General features: G+C 42.5%; 1 protein-coding gene across 1 annotated transcript; it reads left to right on the top strand.

Annotated features, from left to right (window-relative positions):
* Positions 1-5,990: 5,990 nt before the first annotated feature.
* Positions 5,991-8,065, top strand: ovca2 (OVCA2 serine hydrolase domain containing). The gene is made up of 2 exons (XM_010739520.3): positions 5,991-6,357; positions 7,303-8,065. Exons 1-2 carry the CDS (start codon positions 6,207-6,209, stop codon positions 7,824-7,826), a joined length of 675 nt encoding a protein of 224 aa, XP_010737822.2. The 5' UTR covers positions 5,991-6,206; the 3' UTR covers positions 7,827-8,065.
* The last annotated feature ends 4,074 nt before the right edge of the window (positions 8,066-12,139 follow it).

Below are 12,139 nucleotides of genomic sequence, written 5' to 3'. Positions count from 1 at the left end.
AGCAAATCATTGTTCATGCATGTCCGAATATCTGTGTCAGTATCTGCCACGACAGAAATGTCCATTAAGGCTACATTTGTCCTTTAAAGGTAGTTCACATCGACGGTCTGTTGGCTGTCATACTGTGTGGTTTGTTTGAGTTCACACATGTGAGTCAATCAGAGTCGTAGCCAGCGCTTAAAATAAATACTAGTACTGTAGCTCTCAGATTTCAAGGCTGCAAAGAAGAAACAGGCAGTGAGTCAACGGCTAAATTCATCTTCATATCAGCAAGGTGTGAGCGTGCTCATTCAGAGCACTGAACACATCATCTAGAAGGAAAGGATGTGATGGGAGGCTTTGTAACAGACTGTACTGTGACTCAATGGAACAACTTCAAATATTCCAGAGATTTCTTTGGAAGGGACTACAGATCAGCTCAAATTCTGTCCATCTGCCACACTCATGATCTCACATCAGATTTTAATGAAACTTTAGGGAGTGATATATCATCATTCTTGATTTTTTTAAAACTGCACCGATTAGCCTGAGTGCGGTGCTACAATGACTGTCATTCTTCCAAAGCAATCTTGCACCGATAAGCCCAATGGGAAAGCCCGCTGTCATTATGTTCCTCCTCATAAGTGTCATGCGCACACCAGCAATTTAACAAAATGTGTTGCCATGAATGAACACGTGTGGATCCAAACACGTGGATCCAAACGTGTTTGATTTGAGACAAAACGTGGGGAGACAACGTTTCCACAACACGGAACATGGCAACGATGTCTCACCTGTCACCTCCGTCCCATCAGCTGTCAACAATACAACAACAAAGAAGAATCACAGAACATAGAATCAACACTTGAATAAGAATAAAGATGTTTTTTTCTGAATCTATCTCCTTTTCTTCGAGGACATTCACATCTTGTATGGCCTACATTGCCAGCTCCAGTGAGGATCCAGAACAGACAGGACATTCGTCATACTCTTCTCTGTCCTCCTTTATGTGCACGCAGACTTCAGAGATCGCATGGCAGAATGACAGGGACTCTAATAATGTCGCCGCAGAGGACAGTAGCACAGATCTTCCGCCTGAGGACACAACCTGCAGGCCGTACTGACCTCTCTGAACTCGACTGCTTTCAATGTTTTGGTGCTTGGCTCTGGCTGTGAAGCTTAACCTGTGTGTCCTCGTGCTCCTGCTGTCCCACCACACACCAGCAGCTGTCCTTACAGTGAGAACACATTCAGAACGGTGTTGTCACAGATATAGTGATATAGTTCTCAGTCTGTGGAGTAGATCTGCTGTTTTTGAACGGTTTACAATACCATGCATGACTCCACTCTTCAGCATTATTTGTTGTTAGAGTTATTTGTTCATTTATATGCTCACACACGGTTAGGTTCAGAATGCTTGGAGTATGTTGCTCTCTGGAAGGTGTGAAGTCTTCTACAGCAGTACATTCTGGTCTTATGGTGCACCACTGCCCCCCTGTGGACAGCTGTAAGTCATGAAGGGAGACCTCGTTTCACCCTACAGCAATAATCAGTAACTTCTTTAAATCTTCTCCTGATTTGCCAGACTGTCTGTGTTTGCCCGAAGCCATTTTACAAATACTAACACACAAAGAACACAACAGAACTCTCCAACGTTTTCACCGTCCTTATCGCTTGGGTTTGTTTTGTCTTTAGCTGCTCAAAAATGACAAAATGCATCAATTTTTCCATCAAATGTCAAAAATGGACAGATATGACTTCATCTGTTTTTTAGGTTTTGGGATAATTCAACCAACCATATTCATTGACAAGTTGAGTGTAGCACCATTTTTACAATTCATATTCAATCCTTTGAGATTTAATGAAAAATATTCCTCAAAAAACTAATCAATCAAATAAATCAGAGTCATAAAAAACAATAATCTAGACTTCTACAAAAATCTATTATAAATGTGTCAACTCATGAGAGGACTTGAGTAACACAGTTTCTTGAAACACATTATGACCTCATGTTATATTTATAGACTAATTATGCACATTATATTAAGTTCATTATGCTACAATTATAACTAAGGGTTTATATTATATCGTGCTACAATTAAGATCATTAAAATTATGATAGTGCTGATTTGTTCCTGATGAGTTTCTTATTTCGAGAGGTTGTTAGTTATTAGTTATATACTGTGATGTGATGATGTTGTTTTATTATCCACATGAGTTCTCAGGATGCTGACTTTTGAATAACAGGAAATGTCTAAGTGTGGAGCCGGGACAGCCGTGCAGTAATGTGCTGCAGCAGCCAATTCTGGAAGGAATTAAAAATAAAAAATTAAACAGTGGATCAGTTTGTCTGCACCAGTAAATGTCTCTCTCCCTCTCTCTCTCGCCTCCCCGGGGATCGACACATGGCTTCTCACCAGTGCTGGAGAACATCAACAGCAGCCTTGTCCCTTGGGTGTGTTGTTTTTCTTTTTTCCTTCACTCTACCTAATTAGCATGTGCGTCATGGGCATGCAACACGTGCGCTTTCACAGCAACAAAAGACCTTTACTGAACCAAATTGCCAGAGCCTGTAGATGAGACCACTCCAAAAAAACTGTAACAACATCCTCAAAGACAACAATCGCCTGTTGACAGAGACCCTGCGAGGAGAGCAGTAGAAAACAGTCAGTGTCCTCCCTCCCTCAATTGCAAAGTCCCAGCTGGGTAAACCCAGACCCGGGGCTTCATAACACTAATGCTCATAAGGCATCTCAGTAAACATCTTAGTAGGTGTGCCCTGCAGCCACATGCTTTTATTTTCATCAGTGAGAAGTGTTAAAGATGAGTTAACAAAAACTGACAAGGCAATACTACATCTAAAAAAAACAAGACATTACGTGCACATTGGCTGCCCGGGGAACATAGGAGAAAAGGTGCAATGCAATAATACATCCATACATGGCAGGCCTGATTTCACCTTTCATTTTTCTATTCTGTTTATCTGTTCATATTTTCCATCCTCCTTGCCCTCATATGTTTGTCAAAAGAGAATCAGGATCAAAGATAATGCCTGTTTTTTTGAGTCCTTTGGGAGAGCTGCGGTGCCACTGAAGTGAGAGTCTGATAAGTTAGTTCCTGCGGCCTAAAATTAGCATTTCACTTTTATCTGTGTTGAAAATAAAGTTCTTTGTGTGTGTGTTGTTGCAGAGAGATGAAAGATCCAAGCACTCCAAAGATTTCATGGTTTTTACAGTAGCTGCATTGTATCACCTGGTTTGTCTGAGATGTCGCAGCAAGAGACATTCTCATGTGTGTCTTTAGGGGTCAGCCTCCCACCAGCAAGCAGCAAGTCCATCATTCTGCCCCAGAAATGCGAGCACACGCTGTATCCATTAGTGGAGCGTCGGTTTACTGCATCTGCTATAAATGTGAGGTGGAAGGCTTGAATATTTTCCCAATTCTCTGAAACATATGGTGCAGATCACTAGACTGAACTAAGGTTTGGCTCCAATAATCAACTGAGCTCTTAACCTGAAGAAGCCTGAAATTTAGCACCAGGCTTAAAAATGCATGTTGCAAAAGACTAATCATGTCTTCAACTAAACTATAAGAAAGTCCACTGATTTGTACCTCTAGCACTACAGTGCAATAACTGCACAAGTGATGTATTATCAACATTCAAATGGCTTAAAGGTTCAGTGTGTAACTTTTAGGATTATTGTTATTATTATTAGCAGAAAATGAATGTAGGTTGCATAACTATATGTAAGTAATATAATAGTATAATAATGAGAGGGGTAAGAGGGGGATGGTTGAGTTCATTGCAATCTGTACCCTCGCCACTAGATGCCACTAAATCTGGCACACTGTACCTTTCACTTTCTGGCACTTGACTGATCACTCAATCATGAGAAGTAGCAGACACTGAAGAGAAAAATATTCACTTGAATAATTCGGACCAGTACAGAAATAAACCAAAAGAACACACTTCACTGTCAGTTAACATTCAACTCTTTTCTCACATTTCTGAACAAAATCTAAAATGTTGTGAAAGACATGTAACGGACATTTCCACCATGAGAATTTATAATCTTCGATCATCTGCCTAAACTCCTTGAAGCATGTCATGTAGCTGGTGTGAACGGTTGCAGCATCGTCAGTACGAGCCATATGTTTAGCAGACTGTTAATCAGAGCCACCGCTGAAGGAAAGCTGAGCAGGCAGGCTGTGATGTGCAAGGAAAAGGTTTGATGTGAAGGGCTGTCAAAACTTCACATACTTTGAGCCACTACAGTTGCTGCAGTTTCATCTGGTGAAAAATGACTGCCGCTGTACTCTGATATCACTGCAATAAATCACTGTATGACTTTCCTACACTCACAGAGAAGATGCGGATCTTAGCTCTATATATAATCATCTTTAGACATGCAAAATGGTAAATACTTCTGTGCTCTGGTAAACATGAAGTTTAATACAGAGAGGCTAAGAAAAACCTTTTTTCTGCAGGCCAGCAGGATTCTGACTTTAAATCCTTTGCACTGTGAGCACATTGTCACCTATGAATCATTTGCACCCCCTGAGCATTTGCATATTCACACTCCTGTGCTGTATATTTGTAATTCTACTGGAATGAAAAGATGCATATATGCGGAGCCCTTAATGTCCCAAAAAGTGCTATTTTTTTATCCTGTGTACACAAGATCATTTACTATAAATTCATATGCATCTCTAACAGCTACAGATGCACACAGCCAGCTTATAATGGAGAGAACTCAAATAATCATGACTGGAATGCTCAGCCAAGCCTCACATATTAACGGCTGGTTTTGTTAATGAGAACTATAAAACTATAAAAGTACCACAACACTTTAAATGATTGTACTGTTGACAGCTGTGATATCAGAAATAAAATCTCAATTCAAACTTTTTAATGGTACAAGCAATTATTGTAAAGTTATTATTTATTTTAGTGTTGAACAAAGCCAGGTCACAGCAGGACGCCAACATGAATGCTTAAACAATGCAGAACATTCATTATTGTAATGCAACTAAACTGTGATTGGCTTCTCCACAGACCTGAATCTACTCTGCCTTTTTGTATGGCACCAAGTGGAACCAAATAAGGACTGATTACTAATCTGAATATTAATCAGTAACTTCAATGTGATACAGTGCAGTGTCACCAAAATCACTACACACTTCATTGATCTCCTACAGATTACACTACAATTCTTGGTTTGAAAGAAAGGCATTTTTCATACTAAATATTGTAGTGTAATCTGTAGCAGACCAATTAAGTGTGTAGTGATTTTGGTGACACTACACTGTCTCATATTGAAGTTATTGATTAATATATTCCTAGAAAAAAATTGAAAAGTTCTTATTTTCCCAAATAAGTGTTGTAGTGTAATTTGTAGAGATCAGTGAAGTGTGTAGTGAGTTTGGTGACAATACCCTGTATTATAGTAAAGTTTTTGAATATCTTTTTTCAGTGTTGCACTTTGTAGACGGTCCCTGCGCTGCTCTCACAGCCGGCTGCACGTAAACTAATGTTGTTGGTGTGGCTCCGAGGATGGCTCGTTTTGATTGTAGCTCGTTGTCTGTCTTACTGTGGTTGAAAATATGTATGTTTTATGTTTTAACAACGTTTCACTAAAGAGTTATTGATCCCGGAAATTCGACTCTGCCAATATTTTTCTGACTTTACCGAAGTGCAGTGACAAATGTGCCACCTTTCCTCATCTCATAATTACGAGATCTTTTCTAAGGTCTTTAATAAGGTGTCAAATTATTATTATTATTTTTTATCAAGCACATGCAATGCGCTTCCGTACGTTTTAACACCGTAATAGTGTCTTAATAAATGTATTAAAATGTGTCCTAAATCAGCATGTACCAACACATTTCACATTTAAATAATTCATAGTGTAGTAATATTTATGTTTATGTTATTTTAATATTTATGTTTATTTGAATGTACTATGGGGAGAATAACATGGTTTTACTCTGAAAAGAATAAACGGAAGTACTTTTCATTTCTTCCGGCTTATTCACGTGCAGCTGAACTTTCAGAACGTCACGAGCTCAATAACTCCTCTCATATTCATATTCATCAGAGGATTTTACAGTTGTCGTGGTCTCATATCGACGTTAATATCGTGAAAAGTGACGTTAATATCGTGAGACGTGTAACCGAAACGAACTCTTCCGGCTCGCGTTAGCAGCGTCCGCTGGGCTCAGCTGTCATGGCTCCTCTCCGCGTGCTGTGCGTGCACGGGTACCGTCAGAACGGCGGCTCGTTCCGTGAGAAGACCGGAGCTCTGCGGAAGCTGTTGAAGAAACACGTGGAGCTGGTTTACATGAGCGCGCCGCTCGACGTGCGAGCCGGAACTGAAGGTGGGTCATCCTCCACGTCTGAGTCCGACCAGAACACACCGAGGCGGGCCGGAAGCAGCTCAGTACCCGCTGTGTGGAATGTAAACAGAACCATAATGAAAGACCTCATCACGTGTTCACACTGAGAAACGTGTTGTGATGTAATATCAGTGTACACCTTCCCCTCATCTGAAGATAACTTCCTGGTCATATACAATATTTATCTTAGTATCAAATCCTGCAGATTTAGCAGCAGCTGGTCCTCACAGTGAAACTGGAAGCTCTGCTGCACGTTATTTCTATAGTTCATCATGGACAACACCTTGAGCAGCTCCTCCAGCAGCAGACTGCTACACCCAGGGTGTAAGGAGGGTCCCACAGGTCCTTCATCCTCTATGACACCCGCACCCCCTGATCATGTTGGACTTTCTGCTCCTGTCTCCACTCACTACTTACTCACCATAGCTTTATCTTTATTTTTTTATCTGTATTATATTTTTCATTCCAATTACTACCACGTGCAATATTATTTATATTATGGCCACTTTACTTTCAAGTACTTGTTTTGCCCGTCTGTTGTTTTTTTTGTGTGTGTATTAAATAGGCTGAAGGACACTTCTGTCTGTTCGTTGTTTGGCCCTTTTTATTTTATTCTGTAGTGTATATTACACATCTTTTGCTGCTGTGGCAAGTGAATTTCCCCATTGTGGGATAAATAAAGTATAATCTAATCTGATCTAATCTTAATCAACTGAAAATAAGAAGCGATCACTTCCTGTGAAAACAAAATAATTAGAAATAAAGATATTTAAAGAAATGTATCTTCATGCACAAATAACAAACTCAGTATTGTAAGGTTAATATAATTTCTATGTAAAGATTCATTTTCAGAGAATGATAAAGGTGCACTGCATTTGAATTGATTTAGCACAGTAGAATAACCTCTGTCTTCTGCCGTTCTTTCAGAGGCTCCAGAGAAGGAGGATGGTTCAGGTCCTGGACCTGGAGGTGACGAAGACCCCAAGGGTTGGTGGTTTTCTGATGTCCAGGCTCGGAGTTTCAGCGCCCAGCAGCAGTGTGAGGAAAGCCTGGGGCTTGATGAGAGCGTGGCGGCTGTCAGAGGAGCTGTGAAGGTCCAAGGTCCGTTTGATGGCATCCTGGGCTTCAGTCAGGGAGCAGCTTTCGTGGCCATGCTGTGCTCTCTCCAGGAGCAAAAACAGGAGCCAGAGTTCAGCTTCCGCTTTGCCATCCTCGTCGCTGGTTTCCGTAGCGCGTGTAGGAAACACCAGACGTTCTATGACACTCCCCTCCTGATCCCCTCCCTGCATGTGTTTGGACTGGAGGACCGAGTCATCCCAGACAACATGAGCAGGGAGCTGCTCCCCTCCTTCCAGGACGCTCAGGTTCTCACACATCCCGGTGGCCATTTTGTTCCTGCTGCGTCTGCTCACAGACAAACGTATCAGGACTTTCTCAAGCGGTTCCAGTGAGAAAGAAACGTCGCAGAAACTCATTCAGAGACTCTGGCACTTAAATATGGAATGTTGATGATTTAATGTTACTGTGATGACATAACTGATTCCAGAGGCACTTTGACTTCATGATCTTTGTGCTCTGTTTTTTCCCCTCTGGTCTGATCCATCTAAAACAGTTGAGTGTCTACTGTCGTTCTCAGGGAAGACATCATGCAACAAACAATAAATGAAGTGATGATTGTTTATTTAACGTATCCTGGTCTCTGTCTCTCTTTGTGAGCTGTGTAACATTGCTAGAGAGGGAAACTACTAACTGCTGACAGCCGTCTTAGCCTCCACCTGGCTGGCCTCTATCAGAAATGGGTTTTCACATCTGAACCAATGTCAGTATAAAGAATGGACCGTGCCATGTTGGCTGTGCTGCTTCTTCCGCCTCTGGGCTAATCTAAAAATCAGCAAGGACGTGGATCAATTTCCTGCACCTCCTGCAACTCACGCCTGTGAGCTCAAACAAGCCATTTGTAATGACACCTACCTGTCAATCAAAGTGTCCACACTCTTAATTCAGCATAACGTTAATTCTTAATATGATTTGAACAGGTGAGCTGTATATAAATTCACCCTCAGTACAGTTGTCATGAACAGGGAAATTAGCTACAGAGACCAAAACTGTTTTTTGTACCAGGCTGTAAACATGTTTATTTCTGCTGTGAAGTTGGACATTTGAACATGGGGACTTATGGAGACTGACTCACTTCTGGAGCCAGCCTCAAGTGGCCACTCGAGGAATTACATTTTTTTTGCGCTTCCACATTGGCTTTATTCCCCAGCCACGGAGGTTGCTGTTGATCTGTACCCTTGATGCATGGAATCATACAAATCTCCTCAAAGGCATTTATGGTGTTGCAGTCAGTGAGTTTAAGCCTCAGCACGCGTGGTTCGTTTATGTATAAAGTTAGCTGTGTTCCTGAAAGCACTGCGGACACTGTAATGCAATCTGAGCAGCACTTTGTTTAAAGTGTGCTGAGGCCTTGAGACAGATTGGCAGATGGGAACAATCAGGATGGTTTTTTTTATTTGTTTGGAAAGTAGATAAATATCAGGAGAAATGATAAATGATTAACTTTACAGGAATAAACGTGAATGTATTTTCCATTTTTCCCTTCGGTAATTTCTAGTACAACGTTAAAAACTGTTCAGAAAAACAACTCCACGCCAGGAGAGGACTGACACTTTTAGGTTCTGGGAACACACTATGACTGTGGAAAGTTATGACAAGAATTTTATATTAGAACCACACTGGAAAACCTTGATTTATTACGTTTGAGTCACATTTAACATAACATAGCTTAACAGTAGTGTGACAGCTGTGTAACAATGGAACCTCAGACTGTAACAGAACACGTCTTTGCACCACATTTAACACAGATGAAGGCACAGCGAGTTTGCATCGCAGCGTATGGGAGTATGAGCTGTGGGGAGCACTGAAGAGTTACTCTGCCATCCAGAGGCGAAGCATCTCCATGATGGATTAACGTGAAGGAGTTTCCTCGTATGCAGGCTCTATGAACAGGTTTACACACACATACAAATGCACAAGATTCAAGGACATGTTGTTCTTTTATAGCTGAAAGCATGTGGACGTCAGACTGCACTCGTTCAATTGTTTCCAGATGTGTGTGCTCTCTCTCTCTCTCCTCTCATCTCCCACCGGCCTCTACCTCACTTCGAACTCTCCTCAACATCCTCCTCCCTTCCACATCCTGTGTGTCATCAGCTTTGGATGCAGCATAACCTATCACATGTCTGCTGCATTTATGACAAGGACAGAAATAGTTCTGTTTGTCTGAATATCTGAAAACTCACTCTTGATCCAAGATCTACACACGACTGAGGCCTGCTGTGGGCGGTCATTCACCGCACTGAGCTGAAATCCCTGCTCATATTAAGCATCAGCTTCCCCCCTTGTAAACACATGCTCTCCTTCTCCTCATCAATCCATCTTAATGTTTAAAACATGTCACCTGTTTCAACATCTAATGAGCTACCGCTGCCACTCACACACCTTCACACACACTCACACACAAGCATCATGGCTGTGTGGCACCGTTTCACCATCCCAGCACTCGTATTCATTCTCTCCTGTGCTCCCCTGTGGCCCTTGTGTCCCTCTAAGACCTCACAGCAGACACACACACAGACACACACACACACACTCACACACACATGGTTTTGATAACGAGCAAAGACGAACGGAGAGAGTGAGCGAGCAAGGGAAACAGTAAAAGAAAAACACAGAGGGTCACTCTTGCCAGTAAGTTTTACAACAGAGCCGTGACTCTCCTCTCAGGAATCCGTTCCCCCTGTTGCACAACTACCGGGAAATAATGGAATGAGAGACAGAGACTGATGAGGGTGGAGCTATCCTCCCTCCTTGCCTCCCCCTCGCCCTCTCCCACTCTGCCTCTCTGGTCTGTTGCGTTAAAAAAAAAAGGGAGAGGAAGGGCACGTTCAAGTTTTCACCGTGATTGAAGGATCACTTTTTCCCTCCCCCCCTCCCGGTGGATTATGGGGGGAATGGAGCATGGGGTTAGAGGGGTGTGTCAGAGCACAGATGGGCTCTATTTTGATTATGGAGCATTTGTTGTTATGGGAGACGGAAGGCAGGGGAGGGGCCACGTGGAGCATGTGTCTATATAAGACTTGCACTTAAACTCCAAAGAGCCTGGTCATCCCATGGCCCGGGCTGGTCAAAGACACTGACAAAGTTGACTCAACTCTGCCTACAGTGTCCACTCCTGACAGCTCTCACTGGAATAATTACAAGATACTCAGCAGTGGACTTGAGATTTCCTCACCTTTCCTCACCTATAACTCTTGGATTTACGTGGACTTTTCACTTTGATCACTGCTGTAATCTGCAATGTTCTGATCCCGACGAGGAGAAGATGCTGAAGGTGGAGGGACTGTTGCATAGTTTGGATTTTGAACCACACCTCTGTGACACTGATTTTAATATCAATTCATTGAAGTCTCTGCATGCCTGCGTGTGTTTAAGGGTGTGCTTGCTGGTGCGGGTGGATGGGATGTAACTTCATGTTGGAAGTCTTCCAGAGGTATGGCCTGTGTCCAGTGTCACATGGGTACCCAGCCATGCCTCTCTGCTCTTCCTGCGTTTGTTTGTTTGTCTATGTGTGTGTGTGTGTGTGTCCGGGTGTGTGTGTGTGCCTGCATAGTTTGCATAAAAAAAGAAAGTAACCTCATGATGCGAGAGCTGGTTTAGATATGCAGCGTGTTTGACATGTGGTTGACATATGAAAGAGGGAACAGAGGGATTATATTTAGAGCTATCAGTTGAATTGCTATTTAAAGAGCAGAAAAGGAAGGGAAAGGCAGCGGTGACATGAAACTACACAGTATTAGTGTGATATCTAGGTCCAAACAACTGGCAGTGTGTGTTTTTATGTGTGTGTGTGCGTGTGTGGGTGTGTGTCTGCATATTTTTTTCCTCCATATGGGTGTGATTTGGTCATTTGTTATTCCATGCTTGCATACTCACACACTCATGGTTTTCTTCTACTTTGTGGTTTTCTTGTTTGTGTGGACAAAGTGTACTTTGGCTGGGACCAAAACGTGGTCTGGTTTTTACCCACTCATTATGCATATCATCATTCATCCGCTCTATCTATCCCTCCCACTCATTTCAGACATACCACATGTTGTTTATCTCATCACCTGTATAAAAAACACACACACACACACACAGATTGGATGCTTCTCCTGCAGCATCCTGTCTGTGACCGGCCGCTCGGCCTGTCCAGTGTAGGTGTATCTGGTTCTGTCTGATACCAGATGTAAATATGTCCAGCGGTTGTTGTTGAGGAGGTACAGAGGTGAACTGAGGACACAGCTGGGGCTGTCTGAAGTTAGGGCAGCGGCTGTTTGATGTATGATGTCATCTAGTAGTCGTTTGTCTGCTTGTGTGCTTTACTGGACTGTTTTAGAGGCCGTGGCTGGGCCCTGGCGAGCAGAGCTGTGGTTTGGCTGTCCTTATAGGTGCCTAACTGACACTACTGGGGTAAATATTAGTCATCGGGACTATGAAGGAGGACTGTGGTAGAGTCTGCATAAGACAGAGGGAGAGAGAGAGAGAGAGAGGGAGAGGGGGAGAGGGAGAGAGGCATGTCTTGGCTCACATATTCAAAAAATGTGAACACTGTTGCACAATCTTGTTTGGTTTCAGACAATTATTATAAGAGGTTTGGAGGATGAAGAGGGGACATTACACCAGTTCCAACAAGAGTCTTTGCTGTGTACGTGTAGATGAA

Source organism: Larimichthys crocea, chromosome XXII (assembly GCF_000972845.2).
Source record: "Larimichthys crocea isolate SSNF chromosome XXII, L_crocea_2.0, whole genome shotgun sequence".
Taxonomy (NCBI): Eukaryota; Metazoa; Chordata; class Actinopteri; family Sciaenidae; genus Larimichthys; species Larimichthys crocea.
This window is presented reverse-complemented; position numbering and strand designations above follow the sequence as displayed.

What these genes read in the sequence shown, in the direction of transcription:
- ovca2 (XM_010739520.3), top strand. Translation starts at nt 6,207, where the DNA reads ATGGCTCCTCTCCGCGTGCTGTGCGTGCACGGGTACCGTCAGAACGGC. An exon ending in CGTGCGAGCCGGAACTGAAG is followed by an intron (nt 6,358 to 7,302) that starts GTGGGTCATCCT and finishes CCGTTCTTTCAG; the next exon opens with AGGCTCCAGAGAAGGAGGAT.